The 20,378-nt window shown below is 33.7% G+C and overlaps 1 protein-coding gene across 1 annotated transcript; it reads left to right on the top strand.

Annotated features, from left to right (window-relative positions):
* Positions 1–19,839: 19,839 nt before the first annotated feature.
* LOC125845503 (histone H4) lies at positions 19,840–20,378 on the top strand. The gene has a single exon (XM_049525019.1). It carries the CDS (start codon positions 19,893–19,895, stop codon positions 20,202–20,204), a length of 312 nt encoding a protein of 103 aa, XP_049380976.1. The 5' UTR covers positions 19,840–19,892; the 3' UTR covers positions 20,205–20,378.

Here is a 20,378-nt window from a genome sequence, read left to right as displayed (position 1 = left end):
AACGAACCCCAAAGCAGGTAAACCCAAATTTTACCGATTTTTGTGTGCGATAGTCCATTGATTTTTTGTGATCCAAAATTTTCGAAACAAAATGACTGAAATTTTTATTGGACGTCCGTTAAGACCTTAGCAATGGATCCAGTTCAATCCGAGGGGAAAACATGCACATTTTTAAGTTCAAACGAGCCCCAAAGCAGGTAAATCCAAAATTTATCAATTTTTATGTGCTATAATCCATAGATTTTTTGTGATTCGAAATTCCAGAAACAAAATGGCCGAAAATTTTCATGGACGTCCATTAAGACCTTTACAATTGACCAGTTCGTCCCGAGAGGTAAATAGGCACATTTTCAAGTTCAAACGACTCCCAAAGTAGGTAAATCCAGGTTTTGTCGATTTTTGTGTGTTATATAGTTCATGGATTTTTTGTGATCCAGAATTTTTGAAACAAAATGGCCGAAATTTTTCATCGATGTCCGTTAAGACCTTAGCAATAGATCCAGTTTGTCCCGAAGGGCATATTGGTGCATTTTCAAGTTCAAAAAAGCCCCAAAGCAGGTAAACCCAGATTTTACCGATTTTTATGTGCTATAGTCCATGGTTTTTTGGTGATATTCCTAAAATAAAATGACCGAAATTTTTCATGGGCGTCCATTAAGACCTTAGCAATGGACCCAATTAGTCCCAAGGGGCAAACTGGTGCATTTTCAAGTTCAAACGATCCCTAAAGTAGGTAAACCTAGATTTTGCCAATTTTCGAGTGCTATAGTCAATGAATTTTTTGTGATCCGGAATTCCCAAAACAAAATGGCTGAAAATTTTCATGGACGTCTGTTAAGACCTTTGCAATGGACCCAGTTTGTCCGGAGGGGCAAACATGCACATTTTCAAGTTCAAACGAGCACCTAAGCAGGTAAATTCAAATTTTACCAATTTTCGTGCGCTATAGTCCATGGATTTTTTGTGATCCGAAATTCTCGAAACAAAATGGCTGCAATTTTTCATGGACGTCCGTTAGGATCTTAGCAATAGATCCAATTCGTACCGAGGGAAAAACGAGCGCATTTTCAAGTTCAAACGAGCCCCAAAGCAGGTAAACCCAGAGTTTGCCAATTTTCGTGTGCTATAGTCCATGGATTTTTTGTGATAATTTCCCAAATAGAATTGCCGAAAAATTTTATGGACGTCTGTTAAGACCTTAGCAATGGACCCAATTCGTCCCGAGGGGAAAACGGGGGTATTTTCAAGTTGAAACGAGCCCTAAAGCAGGTAAACCCAAATTATGCTGATTTTCGAGTGCTATAGTCAATTAATTTTTTGTGATTCGAAATTCCCCAAACAAAATGGCTGAAAATTTTTAGGGACGTCCGTTAAGTCCTTAGCAATGGACCCAGTTCGTCTCGAAGGGCAAACAGACGCATTTTCAAGTTCAAACAATCCCAAAGCCAATAAATCCAAATTTTACCAATTTTCGTGTGTTATAGTCCATGTATTTTTTGTGATTCGAAATTCTCGAAATAAACTGGCCGCAATATTTCATGGACGTCTGTTAAAACCTTTGAAATGGACCCAGTTCGTCCCGAGGGGAAAACGGGCGCATTTTTAAGTTCAAATGAGCCCCAAAGCACATAAACCTAGATTTTGCCGATTTTCATGTGTTATAGTCCATGGAATTTTTGTGATCCGAAATTCCCATAACAAAATGGCCAAAAATTTTCATGTACATCAATTAAGACCTTAAGAATTGACCCAGTTCGTCCCGAGGGGCAAACATGCGCATTTTCAAGTACAAACGAGCCCCAAAGCAGGTAAACCCAGATTTTGCCAATTTTTGTATGCTATTTCTATGGATTTTTGGTGATCCAGATTTCCCGACACAAATGGACAAAAATTTTCATGGATGTCTGTTAAGACCTTAGCAATGCACCAGTTCATCCCGAGGGGTCAACAGGCGCATTTTCAAGTTCAAACGAGCCCAAAGAAGGTAAATTCATATTTTACTGATTTTCGTGTGCTATAATCCATGGATTTTTTGTGATCTTGAATTCCTGAAACAAAATGGCCAAAAATTTTCATGGATGTCCGTTAAGACCTTAGTAATGGACCAGTTCGTCCCGAGGAGCAAACGAGCGCATTTTCAAGTTCAAATGAGCCCAAAGCAAGTATACCTTGATTTTATCGATTTTCGTGTGCATAGTGTATGGACTTTTTGTGATCCAGAACTCCCTATATAAAATGGTCAAATTTTTTATAAATGTCCGTTATGACCTTAGCAATGGAGTCAGTTAGTCGCGAGGGGCAAACGGGAACATTTTCATGTTCAAACGATCCCCAAAGCAGATAAACCTAAATTTTGTCAATTTTTTTGTGCTATAGTCCATAGATTTTTTGTGATCCGAAATTCCCAAAACAAGATGACCAAAATTTTCCATAGATATCCGTTAAGACCTTAGCAATGGACTCAGTTCGTCTCGAGGGTAAAATGAGCCCCAAAGCAGGTAAACCCAGATTTTTCCAATTTTCGTGTGCTATAGTCCATCGATTTTTTGTGATCCGCAATTGCTGAAATAAAATGGCCAAAAATTTTCATAGATGTCCGTTAAGATCGCAACAATGGACCCAATTCGTCCTGAGGGACAAACTGGGGCATTTTCAAGTTCAAACGATCCCCAAAGCAGGTAAACCCATATTTTTCTAATTTTCATGTGCTATAGTACAAGGATTTTTTGTGATCCGAAATTCCCGAATCTAAATGGCCAAAAATTTATATGGACGTCCGTTAAGACCTTAGCAATGGATCCAGTTTGTCCCGAGGGGCAAACGAGCGCATTTTCAAGTTCAAACGAGCCCCAAAGCAGGTAATCCTAGATTTTGCCAATTTTTGTGTTCTATAGTCCTTGGATTTTTTGTAATTCGGAATTACCAAACAAAATGGCCGAAAGTTTTCATGGAAGTTTGTTAAGACCTAAAAATACCTCATTCGAACGAATGGGTAATTATAGGTATTTATAAGTTCAAATGAGATATGCACAGTGACATAGAGTTTTTCTATACCCGAAGCAAACATCTAAAGCCAATATTATGAACGTTCGAAGTTTCTCTTATTTACAACTACACTAGTCTCTGGTAAAATGGTAATAATGCTTTACTTTAAACATTAAATTATACAAAATTGGTGGCAGTTGAAAGAAAACTTATTGACCTACAATTTTTATATGTCATTGTTCACCTAATTCATTACGTACTAAAAGATATGGTAATATACATTGTTTGCCTTCAAGAGAGGCACACATTGATTGCATGTAGTTTTTTGACCAAAATTTTTCTGTGGGTGTTTGGGATGATTTAATGTATTATGTGTGTTAGTTCAAATGAGTATTTATAGGTATTTAATAGTTCAAATGAGGTATGGACCGTGAAATAGAATTTTTCTATACCCCAAAACTAATATCTAAAACAAAAATTATGAACGTTTGTAGTTTCTCTTATTTACAACTACACTAGTCTCTGGTAAAATGGTCATAATGTTTTAGTTTAAGCATTAAATGATACAAAATTGGTGGCATTTGAAAGAAAACTCATTGACCAACAATTTTCATATATCATGGCTCACCTAATTCATTACGTACTAAAAGATATGGTAGTATACATTGTTTGCCTTCAAGAGAGGCACACATTGATTGCATGTAGATTTTTGACAATAAAAATTTTGTGGGTGTTTGTGATGATTTAATAAATTATGTGTGGTTAGTTCGAATGGGTAATTATAGGTATTTATAAGTTCAAATGAGGTATGGACCGGGAAATAGAGTTCTTCTATAACCCGAAACTAACATCTAAAGCCAAAATTATGAACGTTCGAAATTTCTCTTATTTACAACTATACTAGTATCTGGTAAAATGGTCATAATGTTTTACTTTAAACAAAATGATACAAAATTGGTGGAATTTGAAAGAAAACTCATTGACCTGCAATTTTCATATGTCATGGCTCACCTAATTCATTACGTACTAAAATATATTGTAGTATACATTGTTTGCCTTTAAGAGAGGCACACATTGATTGCATGTAGTTTTTTGACAATAAAAATTTTGTGGGTGTTTGTGATGATTTAATAAATTATGTGTGTTAGTTCGAATGGGTAATTATAGGTATTTAAAAGTTCAAATGAGGTATCGGCCGTGAAATAGAGTTTTTCTATACCTGAAACTAACATCTAAAGCCAAAATTATGAACGTTCGAAATTTCTCTTATTTACAACTACACTAGTCTCTGTGAAATGGTCATGATGCTTTACTTTAAATATTAAATGATACAAAATTGGTGGCATTTGGAAGAAAACTCATTGATCTACAATTTTCATATGTCATGACTCACCTAATTCATTACGTACTAAAAGATATGGTAATATACATTGTTTGTCTTTAAGAGAGGTACACATTGATTTCATGTAGTTTTTTAACCAAAATTTTTTGTGGGTGTTTGGGAAGATTTAATAAATTATATGTGTTAGTTCGAATGGGTAATTATAGGTATTTATAAGCTCAAATGACGTATGGACCGTGAAATAGAGCTTTTCTATTCCCGAAACTAACATCTAAAGCCAAAATTATGAACGTTCAAAGTTTTTCGTATTTACAACTACACTAGTCTCTGGTAAAATGGTCATAATGCGTTACTTTAAACATTAAATGATACAAAATTGGTGGCATTTGAGAGAAAACTCATTGACCTACAATTATCATATGTCATGTCTCACCTAATTCATTACATACTAAAAGATATGACAGTATACATTGTTTGCCTTCAAGAGAGGCACACATTTATTGCATGTAGTTTTTTGACCAAAATTATTTGTGGGTGTTTGTGATGATTTAAAAAATTATGCGTGCTAGTTCGAATTGTAATTATAGGTATTTATAAGTTCAAATGAGTTATGGAACATGAAATAAAGTTTTTCTATACCCGAAACTAACATCTAAAGCCAAAATTATGAACGTTCGAAGTTTCTCTTTTTTACAACTACACTAGTCTCTGGTAAAATTGTCATAATGCTTTACTTTAAACATTAAACGATACAAAATTGGTGGTATTTAAGAGAAAACTCATTGACCTACATTTTCATATGTCATGGGTCACCTAATTCATTAGGTACTAAAAGATATGGTAGTATATATCGTTTGCCTTAAAGAAAGGCACACATGGATTGCATGTAGCTTTTTGACCAAAATTGTTTGCGGGTGTTTGTGATTATTTTATAAAATATGTGTGTTAGTTGGAATGGGTAATTATAGGTATTTATAAGTTCAAATGTGGTATGGACCGTGAAATAGAGTTTTTCTATACCCGAAATTAACATCTAATTCCAAAATTATGAACGTTAGAAGTTTCTCTTATTTACAACTACACTAGACTCTCGTAAAATGGTAATAATGCTTTACTTTAAACATTAAATGATTCAAAATTGGTTGCATTTGGAAGAAAACTCATTGACCTACAATTTTCATATGCCACGGCTCACCTAATTCATTACGTACTAAAATATATGGTAGTATTTATTGTTTGCCTTCAAGAGAGGCACACATTGATAGCAAGTAGTTTTTTGACCAAACTTTTTTGTGGGTGTTTGTGATGGTTTAATAAATTATGTCTGTTACTTCGAATGGGTAAATATAGGTATTTATAAGTTCAAATGAGGTATGGACCATGAAATAAAGTTTTTCTATACCCAAAACTAACATCTAAAGCCAAATTATGAATGTTCAAAATTTCTCTTATTTACCACTACACTAATCTCTGGTAAAATGATCATAATACTTTACTTTAAACATTAAATGATACAAAATTTGTGGCCTTTGAAAAAAAAATTCATTGACCTATAATTTTATAATGTCATGGCTCATCTAATTCATTACGTACTAAAAGACATGGTAGTATACATTGTTTGCCTTCTAGAGAGGCACACATTGATTGCATGTAGTTTTTTGACAAAAAAATTTGTGGGTGTTTCTGATGAATTAATTAATTATGTGTGTTAGTTTCAATGGGTATTTATAGGTATTAAAAAATTCAAATGAGGTATGGACCATGAAATAAAGTTTTTCTATACATGAAACTAACATCTAAAGCCAAAATTATGAACGTTTGAAGTTTCTCGTATTTACAACTACACCTGTCTCTGGTATAATGGTCATAATGCCTTACTTTAAATGATAAAAAAAATTGGTGGCATTTGAAAGAAAACTCATTGACCTACAATTTTCATATGTCATGGCTCACCAAATTTATTACGTACTAAAAGAAATGGTAGTATACACTGTTTGCTTTCAAGAGAGGCACACATTGATTTCATGCATCTTTTTACCAAACTTTTTTGTTGGTGTTTGTGATGATTTAATAAATTATGTGTGTTAGTTCGAATAGGTAATAAAAGGTATTTATAGATTCAAATGAGGTATGGACCATGAAATAGGGTTTTTCTATACCCGAAATTAACATCTAAAGCCAAAATTATGAACATTCGAAGTTTCTCTTATTTACAACTACACTAGTCTCTTGTAAATGGTCATAATGCTTTACTTTAAACATTAAATGATACAAAATTGGTGGCATTTGAAATAAAACTCATTGACCTACGATTTTCATATGTCATGGCTCACCTAATTCATTACGTACTAAAAGATATGGTAGTATACATTGTTTGCCTTCAAGAGATGCACACATTGATTGCGTGTAGTTTATTTGACAAAAAAAATAATTATGGGTATTTGTGATGATTTAATAAATTATGTGTGTTAGTTCGAATGGGTAATTATAGGTATTTATAAGTTAAAATGAGGTATGGACCGTGAAATAGAGTTTTTCTATACCCGAAACTAACATCTAAAGCCAAAATTATGAACGTTTGAAGTTACAATTAAACTAGTCTCTAGTAAAATAATCATAATGGTTTACTTTAAATATTAAATGATACAAAATTGGTGGCATTTGAAAGAAAACTCATTGACCTAGAATTTTCATATGTCATGGCTCAGCTAATTCATTACGTATTAAAAGATATGGTAGTTTACATTGTTTGCCTTCAATAGAGGCACACATTGATTGTATGTAGTTTTTTGACCAAAATTTTTTGTGGGTGTTTGTGATGATTTAATAAATTATGTGTGTTAGTTCGAATGGGTAATTATAGGTATTTATAAGTCTAAATGAGGTATGGATCTTAAAATAGAGTTTTTCTATATCTGAAACTAACATCTAAACCCAAAATTATGAACTTTCGAAGTTTCTCTTATTTACAACTACACTAGTCTTTGGTAAAGTGGTTATAATGCTTTACTTTAAACATTAAATGATACAAAATTGATGCAATTTGAAAGAAAATTCATTGACCTACAATTTTCATATATCATGGCTTACCTAATTCACTACGTAATTAAAGATATGGTAGTATACATTGTTTTCCTTCAAGAGAGGCACACATTGATTTCTTGTAGTTGTTTGACCAATTTTTTTTGTGGGTGTTTGTGATTATTTAATAAATTATGTGTTGTAGTTCGAATGGTTAATTATAGGTATTTATAAGTTCAAATGAGGTATGGACCGTGAAATAGAGTTTTTCTATATCCAGAACTAACATCTAAAGCCAAAATTATGAATGTTCGAAGTTTCTCTTATTTACAACTACACTAGTCTCTGGTAAAATGGTCATAATGCTTTACTTTAAATATTAAATGATACAAAATTGGTGGCATTTGAAATAAAACTCATTGACCTACAATTTTCATACGTCATCGGTCACCTAATGTCACAACCCAGGGGTATACCATGTATGTAACATGCCGTATTAGACCCCGAAAGGCATAACACAAGTCACTTAACATATCATAACATAAAGTAAATAGAAATGATACGGTAATTTTAAAACTGTTCTTTACAATCGAAGTCTTTTATAAAAGCAAGCGGCAATCTACAACACTTTGTCTTAAACCATCTAATACAACTTTGAATAACTCGGGGGGACACACTCCATACAATAGTTAAAAACATAAAAGAAAGACACAAAGGTAATAGTGGCTTTATCCTCGATGCTATGAGGACTTACCAAATCTTCAACTCCTTTGCACTTCTAGGAACCGTACCTCAAGATGGAACTCAAGATCGACGGACTCTACTTTTGATAAGAATGTAGGCAAAAGTATGTGTTAGTACAAAATGTACTAAATATGTTAGCTAGCATAACATCATAAGAGCATAAGTCATAAACATAAGCGATAATACATAAACATAAGCATAATCTCCAACATAGACATAATGTAAGCATTAGTCAACATAAACCATAGTCTATACACATAGTCAATACTTAGACCTTCATATCATAAAAAAACCTCTTCATAAGTAACCTCCAAGTATACTTGTGCAATGCATGAATAAGACTCCATAATTCCATTCATGCTAAGTATCCCCTTTGGCCATCATAATCATACTTACCATCTCATGGTCTCATCCATTTGATCTCATACTTAGCTCATCATGAAGGATAAATGGAATCACATCTAGTCATACATATCATGGAACCATAAAGACAAGGGGAATCACCTCTAGTCATACATATCATGGAAGAACTATCAAGCTACAATCCATACAATTCATTGTTCATGACATAATTCATATTAAGGAATCATAGGTATTTGCCTCCATGTTCATTTTAATGAGACATATGCATTCACCTTCATATCTATTCTAGTGTGTAATGTAGGTATTAGCCTCCACATCACCACATAAGGATCATAGGTAATCGCCTCCATGATCAACATAAAAGCTAATGTGTAATCACCTCTTGCCTTGGGAGTCATACATACATAAAGGGTAATCACCTCACACTACTAATATAATGACATGGATAATCACCTCATGTTTATCTATTTAGGAATAAGGGAACTCACCTGACATTCTTCTCATATAAAGGTCTTTGGGGGACTCACCACAACCTCATCACATTTCATAGTCATTAGACTTAGATTCATTTTAGGTGAGCAAACCTTTCAACCTAGAATCATTTTATGTGATAGAACCTTTCATATCATATCATATTCATGCATGGATGTGTATATGAGAATGTCCTTTCAATCAACACAACAACATATCATAATCATAGATACTTCACTCTCAAAGTGTTCATAAAGCATGTACATAGATTCATAAAAATATGCATCATATCATATTTTGCCTTCTTAGGGTCAAAGCTCATATCAAATCAACATATCTAAAATACTACATTAGACATGGATTCCATCATAACTCAAGTAATTCTATCACTTCTTACAATCTATTATTCATAAGGTAGATTAGGTAGGTAAAGGCCTTCCACCGCAATTCTATCCATTAGTCATCTAGCCTCATATAGATTTTTACTCTCAAAGCCTTAAAATACATAATTTATCTTATTAGCTTTACCTTCAAACCCTAGTGATCAACATTCATGACTACAAGCCTTACTCTCAAAGCTTTACTTCATACAATCATCATACATATCTAGATCACAAGACATTCTAGTCACAAGCCTCATATTTAAGCAATTCTAGTCTTAATTAATCATAAAGGCTCAATCTCATTCATTACTAGTCAAGATCCATCATATAATCTTCAATATAATTCAATTCATGTTTACATACTTCTATTCTTGATCAATTACTATACATATCATCAATTCTAGAAGATCACCTATGAATCCTCAATTTCACTTCACAAGGCATAAAGCCACATTCTTCAATTTCATCAATTAGACTAGGGTTAACCATGAAAAACATATAATATTATCATAATATCTTGATTAAATACTAAATAAATTATAAACAAGTACTATCCACTCAATTGGAATCATACTCAACTTAACCCACAATATTTGAAGAATCCCTAACTTGAATTTGGGGATTCATCTTCACAATTGGGGGAATTTTAGGGGGCTCCATAGATGGAAGTATCCATGGATTAATAAGCTAACATAACTTTATTATGAATACCTACTAAGCTTTTAACAATGGATTCTTGACCTAGCTTGAACCCTTCTTCTTCTTTTTTTCTTCTTCTTCTTCTTCACTTTCTAGAGAGAAAATTTCTCTGAGGGAATTGGGTTTATTTTGGGGTTTTGGAATAATGACTTAATTGACTTAGTTTGGGGGTGTAATAGCTTTATATAGGTGGTCTAAATACTAAAAAAACGACACCACTTAATAACTACTAATTATGGAATGACCCCTAAGTCTCTAACTTAAACCAACTTAGAGTACGAGACTGCCTCACTCATGAGACCACGCCCACGGACCGTGGGTGGCTCCACAAGGCGTGCTGGTACTCCATATGTGGTGGCCTGGAACACCTCATTTGGGGTCTTGACCCACGACCCCTTCCCACAGGGCGTGGGTCCATCTACTGGGAGTGAGTCCCATCTGTAGGTGGGCTGTTTCGGGCAGTTTCTAGGGGATGTTTTAGGGTCCTCCTCCAAGACCCTTAGTTGGTCCTTGGGGAGTCATGTATTGACGTTTAACCCCTAAACCCTTCCTTCTAAGTTCGGAAAGTCAAATCTACGACTCTAACCCTCACGTCAAACTCTAGAACTCTCACGTAAAGCTCTAGTTGACCTACCAAACTAGGGGTGTAACACCTAATTAATTACGTACTAAAAGATATGGTAGTATATATTGTTTTCCTTCAAGAGAGGCACACATTGATTGCATGTAGTTTTTTTACTAAATTTCTTTGTGGGTGTTTGTGATGATTTAATAAATTATGTGTGTTAGTTCGAATAGGTAATTATAGGTATTTATAAGTTCAAATGAGGTATGGACCGTGACATAGAGTTTTTCTATACCCGAAACTAACATCTAAAGCCAAAATTATGAACGTTCGAAGTTTCTCTTATTTACGACTACACTAGTCTCTGGTAAAATGGTCATAATGCTTTACTTTAAATATTAAGTGATACAAAATTGGTGGCATTTGAAAGAAAACTCATTGACCAACAATTTTCATATGTCATGGTTCACCTAATTCATTAAGTACTAAAAGATATGGTAGTATACATTGTTTGCCTTCAAGAGAGGCACACATTGATTGTATGCAGATTTTTGACGAAAATTTTGTGCAAGTGTTTGTGATGATTTAATAAATTATATGTGTTAATTCGAATGGGTAATTACACATATTTATAAGTTCAAATGAGGTATGGACCGTGAAATAAAGTTTTTCTATACCCCAAAACTAACATCTAAAGCCAAAATTATAAATGTTTGAAGTTTCTCTTATTTACAACTACACTAGTCTCTGTAAAATGGACATAATGTTTTACTTTAAACATTAAATGATACAAAATTGGTGGTATTTGAAAGAAAACTCATTGACCTACAATTTTGATATGTCATGGCTTACTTAATTCATTACGTACTAAAAGATAAGGTAGTATACATTGTTTGCCTTCAAGAGAGGCACACATTGATAGCATGTAGTTTTTTGACAAAAATTTTTTGTGGGTGTTTGTGATGATTTAATGAATTATGTGTGTTAGTTTGAATGGGTAATTATAGGTGTTTAAAAGTTCAAATGAGGTATGGGCCGTGAAATAGAATTTTTCTATATCCGAAACTAACATCTAAAGCCAAAATTATGAACGTTAGAAGTTTCTCTTATTTACACCTACACTAGTCTCTGGTAAAATGGTCATAATGCTTTACATTAAACATTAAATGATACAAAATTGGTGGACTTTGAAAGAAAACTCATTAACCTACAATTTTTATATGTCATTGTTCACCTAATTCATTATGTACTAAAAGATATGGTAATATACATTGTTTGTCTTCAAGAGAGGCACACATTAATTGCATGTAGTTTTTTACCAAAATTTTTGTGGGTGTTTGGGATGATTCAATAAATTATGTGTGTTAGTTCAAATGGGTAATTATACGTATTTATAAGTTCAAATAAGGTATGGACCACGAAATAGAGCTTTCTAAACCCCAAAACTAACATCTAAAGCCAAAATTATGAACGTTCGAAGTTTATCTTATATACAACTACACTAGTCTCTGGTAAAATAGTCATAATGTTTTACTTTAAACATTAAATGATACAAAATTGGTGGAATTTGATAGAAAACTCATTGACCTACAATTTTCATATGTCATTACTCACCTAATTCATTACATACTAAAAGATAAGGTAGTATACATTGTTTGCCTTCAAGAGAGGCACACATTGATTGCATGTAGATTTTTTACCAAATTTTTTTGTGGGTGTTTGTGATGATTTAATAAATTATATGTGTTAGTTCGAATGGGTAATTATATGTATTTATAAGTTCAAATGTGGTATGACCGTAAAATATAGTTTTTCTATACCCAAAACTAACATCTAAAGCCAAAATTATGAACGCTCGAAGTTTCTCTTATTTAGAACTACATTATTCTCTGGTAAAATGGTCATAATGTTTTACTTTAAACATTAAATGATACAAAATTGGTGGAATTTGATAGAAAACTCATTGACCTACAATTTTCATATGTCATTATTCACCTAATTCATTACATACTAAAAGATAAAATAGTATACATTGTTTGCCTTCAAGAGAGGCAGACATTGATTGCATGTAGTTTTTTGACAAAAATATATTATGGGTGTTTGTGATAATTTAATAAATTATGTGTGTTAGTTCAGATAGATAATTATAGGTATTTAACAGTTCAAGTGAGGTATAAGCCGTGAAATAGAGTTTTTCTATACCCGAAACTAACATCTAAAGCCAAAATTATGAGCATTAGAAGTTTCTCTTATTTACAACTACACTAGTCTCTGGTAAAATGGTCATAATGCTTTACATTAAACATTAAATTATACAAAATTTGTGGCATTTGAAATAAAACTCATTGACCTACAATTTTTATATGTCATTGTTTACCTGATTCATTACGTACTAAAAGATATGCTAGTATACATTGTTTGCCTTCAAGAGAGGCACACATTGATTGTATGTAGTTTTTTCACCAAAATTTTTTGTGGGTGTTTGGGATGATTTAATAAATTATGTGTGTTAGTTCAAATGGGTAATTATATATATTTATAAGTTCAAATGAGGTATGGACCGTTAAATAGAGTTTCTCTATACCCCAAAACTAATATCTAAAGCCAAAATTATGAACATTCGAAGTTTCTCTTATTTATAACTACACTAGTCTCTTGTAAAATGGTCATAATGCTTTACTTTAAACATTAAATGATACAAAATTAGTGACATTTGAAAGAAAACTCATTGACCAACAATTTTTATATGTCATGGCTCACCCAATTCATTACCTACTAAAAGATATGGTAGTATACATTGTTTGCCTTCAAGAGAGGCACACATTGATTGTATGTAGATTTTTGACGAATTTTTTTTGTGGGTGTTTGTGATGATTTAATAAATTATATGTGTTAGTTCGAATGGGTAATTATAGGTATTTATAAGTTCAAATGTGGCATGACCGTGAAATAGAGTTTTTCTATACCCAAAATTAACATCTAAAGCCAAAATTATGAATGTTCGAAGTTTCTCTTATTTATAACTACACTATTCTCTGGTAAAATGGTCATAATGCTTACTTTAAACATTAAATAATACAAAATTGGTGGAATTTGAAAGAAAACTCATTGACCTACAATTTTCATATGTCATGGCTCATCTAATTCATTACGTACTAAAAGATAAGGTAGTATACATTATTTGCCTTCAAGAGAGGCAGACATTGATTGCATGTAGTTTTTTGACAAAACTATATTGTGGGTGTTTGTGATGATTTAATAAATTATGTGTGCTAGTTCGAATGGGTAATTATAGGTATTTAACAGTTCAAATGAGGTATGTGCTGTGAAATAGTGTTTTTCTATGCCCAAAACTAGCATCTAAAGCCAAAATTATGAACGTTCGAAATTTCTCTTATTTACAACTACACTAATTTCTGGTAAAATGGTCATAATGTTTTACTTTAAACATTAAATGATACAAAATTGGTGGCATTTGAAATAAAACTCATTGACCTACAATTTTCATATGCCATGGCTTATCTAATTCGTATGATATATAGTGCATGGATTTTTTGTGATCCGAAATTCCCGAAACAAAATGGCCAATATTATTCATGGATGTCCGTTAAGACCTTAGCAATGGATCGAGTTCGTTTCGAGGGGCAAACAGGCACATTTTCAAGTTCAAATACGCCCCAAAGCAAGTAAACCCATATTTTGCCAATTTTCGTGTGTTAATAGTCCATGAATTTTTTGTGATCCGGAATTTCCGAAACAAAATGGCCGAAATCTTTCATGGACGTCCGTTAAGACATTAGTAATGGACCCAGTTCATCCCGAGGGGGAAACAGGCGCATTTTCAAGTTCAAACGAACCCCAAAGCAGGTAAACCCAGATTTTACCGATTTTCGTGTGCTATAGTCCATGGATTTTTTGTGATCCAGAATTCCCGAAATAAAATAGCTGAAATTTTTCATATACGTCTGTTAAGACCTTAGCAATGGACCAGTTTGTCCCGAGGGGCAAACAAGCACATTTTCAAGTTCAAACGAGCCCCAAAGCAGGTAGATCTAGATTTTACCAATTTTCGTGTGCTATTCCATGGATTTTTTGTGATTCAGAATTCCTGAAACAAAATGGCCAAAAAAATTCATGGACGTCCGTTAAGACCTTAACAATGGATCAGTTCATCCCGAGGGGAAAACGGGTGCATTTTCACATTCAAACGCCCCCCAAAGCAGGTAAACCCAAATTTTGTCGATTTTCTTGTGCTATTATAGTCCATGAATTTTTTGTGATCTGGAATTTCCGAAACAAAATAGCCGATATCTTTCATGGATGTCCGTTAAGACCTTAGCAATGGACCCAGTTCATCCCGAGGGGCAAACATACTAATTTTCAAGTTCAAACGAGCCCCAAATCAGGTAAACCCAGATTTTACCGATTTTCATGTGCTAGTCAATGAATTTTTTGTGATCCAGAATTCCTGAAACAAAATGGCCAAAAATTTTCATAGACGTCTGTTAAGATCTTAGCAATGGACCTAGTTCTTCCTGAGGGGCTAACTGGCGCATTTTAAGGTTCAAATGAGCCCCAAAGTAGGTAAACCAAGATTTTGCCAATTTCCGGGTGCTATAGTCCATGAATTTTTTGTAATCCAAAATTTCCAAAAAAAAATGGCCGAAAATTTTCATGGACGTCCGTTAAGACCTTTCCAATGGACCAGTTCGTCCCGAGGGGTAAACGGGTGCATTTTCAAGTTCAAACGATCCCTAAAGCAGGTAAACCCAGATTTTGCCAATTTTCATTTGCTATAGTCGATGGATTTTTTGTGATCCAGAATTCCCAAAAAAATGGCCGAAATTTTTCATGGATGTCTGTTAAGAACTTAACAATTGACCTAGCTCATCCCGAGGGGAAAACGAGCCCATTTTTTAAAGTCCAAATGAGTCTCAAAGTAGGTAAACCCAGATTTTTGCCGATTTTCGTGTGCTATAGTCCATTGATTTTTTGTGATCTGGAATTCCCGAAACAAAATGGCCGAAATTTTTCATGGACGTCCGTTAAGACCTTAGCAATGAACCAGTTCATCCCGAGGGGCAAACATACGCATTTTCAAGTTCAAACGAGCCCCAATGCACGTAAACCTGGATTTTGCTGATTTTTATATATAGTCCATGGATTTTTTGTGATCCAAAATTCCCGAAACAAAATGGCCAAAATATTTCATGGACGTCCATTAAGACCTTAGCAATGGACCCAGTTCGTCCCGAGGGTCAAGCAGACGCATTTTCAAGTTCAAACGAGCCCCAAAGTAGGTAAACTCAATTTTTGCCAATTTTCGTGTATTATTGTCCATGGAGTTGTGATCCAGAATTCCCAAAACAAAATTGTAACACCCCAGAAACCAGTAGGCTAAACTAGAGCTTGACGTTAGGGTTAGAGTCTTGAATGTACTCCCGGCACTTTAAAGTAAATGTTTTCATGTTAAAATGTCAAGGTTCAAACCCCAAGGACCAACCATGGGTCCTTGAGGAGGACCTTAAGGAGGTTGTCTGGGCAATGACCCACGATGGGGACTCACGCCCTGTGGGTCCACCCACGCTCGTGGGTGAGAGGGGGTAGGTCAGGCCCTGAAAACCAATCCACATAACCCTACCTACGTTTCACCAGCACGGACCGTGGGTCCAACCATGGTCCGTCTGTGAGGGGTCGTGGGTGGCCACCGATAGACAGTTTTGGGGAATTAGTTAGGGGCACTTTGGGGTTTTTTGGTTTTAATTAATACTAAGTGACGTCATTTTACTCTAAATTAGACTAACTATATAAGTATTTTATACCCCTAAATTAAGTCATCTTCTTTATTATTTCCAAATTCCAAAACAAAACCAACTCTTCGCCAAAAATTCTCTCTAGAACTTCAAGGAAGTTGGGGCTAGGGTTCAAGGAACAAGATTTTCCACTCAAATTCATTGGATTTCATCACTAAGGTATGGTAGTTCTTCATCCATGATTTCAAAACCCCCAATTTCAAAGTTAGGAATCCCAAAAGTGACTTCAATCTCATTGATTCCTTTCAATTTCATTTTTAATGATTGAATTGTGTTTTATTATGGATAAATTGATGATTTTATATGGTTTTATGTTGAATTCCCCTATTTTCCCAATTTGGATCTCAAAGTGTGGGTATTGATTAATGCAAGTAGAATATTATAGAATTATGCACGTAGTAATTGAACTGTTTGAATTATGATTATATCCATGTCTAATGTAGGACCGACCTACCGAACCGGAGGCAATCGAGAATTAGTAATTCTAGATGTGTTGATGGAATATGATCTATGATTCATGAAAGGCAAAGTATGAGAATTATGCATGATTATGAGATTTATGTATATGTTTTATGAACACTTTGAGAGTAAAGTGATTATGACTATGATCTTGTTGTGTGTTGTTGAAAGGTTATTCTCATTCACACACCTATGTATGAATATGATATGATGTGAAAGATTTTCTCACAATATGATGGTTCTAAGGTTGAAAGACTATTCTCACCTATTGAATCTAGGAGCTATCTTATGAATTATGTTGGTTTGAGTGTCAAGATATTCTTCCATGAGTATGAACTTAAATCAAGACTTAATATGAACTCTGTGGAAATTAATGCTTAGCACCGAGTGAATATTGATATGAGATGGAAGCCCTCACGATAGTAGAGGCCGAGTTTCTAGGAGCAATCCCTTGGGATGGAAGCCCTCACGATAGTAGAGGTCAGGTTTTTAGTAGCAATCCCTATATCCCATAAACCATGTGCCCTCATAGGTCCTTAGCTAGTGGATCCACCTAAGCTAAGAGTATGGTTCTACCTTAGGCAAGTAGGCGACCCCTTTTCGATGTGGGGTAGACACCGAATTCCATGTTAAGTTCACATGGTCTATGTCGGTTAAGGCTTATCCCCACTGTGATAGAATGAAAAAGAATATGAATTATGAACTATGGCTACTCAAGAAGCTTTACTTAGCATGGGTGGAATTATGGGATCTTATTCATGCATTGCACAAGTAAGCTTTGAGTGTACTTATGGTATGTCTCTCCAATTATATGATGATCTATGTATTGAACATGCTTATGACTTATGTTTCTCCATTATCTTCAAAATGATGTTTTAACTTAGTAAATTGCATGCATTCAATTAAAATGTCCCTTTTGGCATGTTTTCAAGGTTTTTATGCATGTCTATCATACTTAGTGCATTTTTGTACTAACCCGTATTTTTCCTATACTTTTCCCAAGTGTAGGGTCCGGTTCTTAAGGCGGTCATCATTTGATTCAAGCTTGGATTTGACTATTCTCCTATTGAAAATCTTATAACGTTTATGCATAAAATTCATGATTATATTGCCTAAATTTATCAAAAGTTCATAGAAGAAAATGATTTCTCCATCTTTGTCTTCTCTATTCTCGTCGGAGTACTACCTACAACCATCACAATGTCATTTTTATGTCTCAAATCATCAATAGCATATTTGATTAATCATTACACACAAAGAATACTAATGAAATGCTTGATTTACATACTAGTTATCAATATTTTAAAAGAATTTTATAGATCTAAAAATTTTATTTGTTCCACCGGCAACAATGATATTGCCTATCACCGCCGCCAACATCTCTTAACTTCATAATTGACTTACTAACTCCTATTTTCTCTTCAAAGTCTTATTTTTTCCTTCAATTTATGAACAATGGAGAAGAAGAAGAAATAGATTTTAAAAGAGAAATGTATGGTGAGATGGAGGAAGATCCCAAATCTTTGTTCTTTTGCAAAAGTTTAAGAAAATATCAAGAGATAAATGTTTTTAAAAATTAAAATAAATATTATTTATTATGAAAACGTGTGTACAACACTTTTTTTACACACAATTGAGTTTGTCTTCGGAAGGGGATATTAATATCACTTTGAACAAAATTAGGTGTGTAATAGGTCGTCACAATAGTTTGAGCATGTAACTGACTTTTCGGCACCAATTTAGGGGGTAATTTATGTCTTTTCTCAACTAAAAATAATTTTTAGCATGATACCTCTCAAACCAAAGAGATATTAGAGAGAAGTATAAAAAACACCCCTACATTTTGCGCGAATTATTAATTTCATCTCTAAACTATTGACAGTCTTAAAAACAATCATCTACTTGACTAATTGAACTTAAATACACCCATGATCTTACCACATGAGTGAAACACATCTCTAAATTCTCGACATGTTAGGGGTGTTTCAAACTTCTCTCAACTTTTTATTAAGAGTTTCACGATCTTATAAGAGTTTGAGACCACTTGCTATGTCATGTGGCAAATCGAGGGTGTATTTTAAGTTCAATCAGTAAAGTAAAAGAGTGTGTTTTTAGATTGTCAATAGTTTAGGGACGAATACGCCAAGTTCATAAGTGTTTTTCAATACTTTTCTGGAGATATTAATAAGCAAATTAATCAGTTAATGAGTAACAATACAATTAGTTAAATATAAATATCAATAAATATAAATATTAACTTGATATATATATATATATATATATATATATATATATATATTTTCTTTGCGTTTATATTTCTATTATTATTTACTTATTTTTAGAGTTATACTTTTAATTTTTTTTATTTGACCCACAAACTGGTCTAATCTAAATTGCTCACACTGTACAAGATATCGAGCTTATCTGAGCGGGGCTAAAAAGCCCTAATCTTAAATGAACTAAAAAAATCTTAGCTCAACTGTATCAAAATCACAAGTTAGGATGAGCCAACCCAACATGCTAAGTCCATATTTATGACAATTACGTTTATGGAGCACTAATAACTAATTATTCTTTCCAACTCAAATTATGTATTTCTCTAGAACATGCCTCTTAAGAAAATATTAATTAAAAGAGATTTTAAGTATTTTAAATCAATCCACGAATTTTCTGGCTATATAGTACAGTAATAACTAATTCCCAATTTTTTAGGCGCCTAATAATTTGGAACTTTCACAAATCACATTTTCATTTTCCGCTAAAAGTAACTTAAAAAGCACAATCCGCGTCAATACATAATAAAACATTCTCAACTGTTGATCTCTTTCTAATCAACGATTCACATTTAATGTCGTCCTCCCACGCGGACCGATACTCATATCCGTCGATCTTCAATCCAAAGCCCCCAAAACCAACGATCACGATTTAACACAAACGCCGATCCACATAATCAGCAGCTATAAATACCGCAAACTGATCATCTTCATTAAATTCACAGCGTATCATCTCTTTCAATCTTCCAAAATTCAATTTCAAAACCTTGCAAAATGTCGGGCCGTGGTAAGGGAGGTAAGGGATTAGGCAAAGGAGGAGCTAAGAGGCACAGGAAGGTGTTAAGAGATAACATTCAGGGTATTACCAAGCCAGCTATTCGTAGGCTTGCTCGTAGAGGTGGTGTGAAGCGTATTTCTGGATTGATTTATGAGGAAACTCGTGGAGTTCTGAAGATCTTTCTTGAAAATGTGATTCGTGATGCTGTTACATACACTGAGCATGCTAGGAGAAAGACTGTGACGGCTATGGATGTTGTTTATGCTCTTAAGAGGCAGGGAAGGACCCTTTACGGATTTGGAGGTTAGGGCGTTGGTTAGTGGTTGTAGATTTGGTTTTTTAGTGAAGTTGGGTTACTTTTTTTGTTTGTTTATATGATCTCGATATTGTAATTCCTTGTTACACAAACAATTAATGGAAGGAGATTGTATTTTGAGTAATAATTGCATTTGTTCTCTTCTTGATTTATATTACACTTTTAT

Source organism: Solanum stenotomum, chromosome 11 (genome assembly GCF_019186545.1).
Source record: "Solanum stenotomum isolate F172 chromosome 11, ASM1918654v1, whole genome shotgun sequence".
NCBI classification, from domain to species: domain Eukaryota; kingdom Viridiplantae; phylum Streptophyta; class Magnoliopsida; order Solanales; family Solanaceae; genus Solanum; species Solanum stenotomum.
Note: the sequence above shows the minus strand (reverse complement) of the source record. Positions and strands in the feature narration are given on the sequence as shown.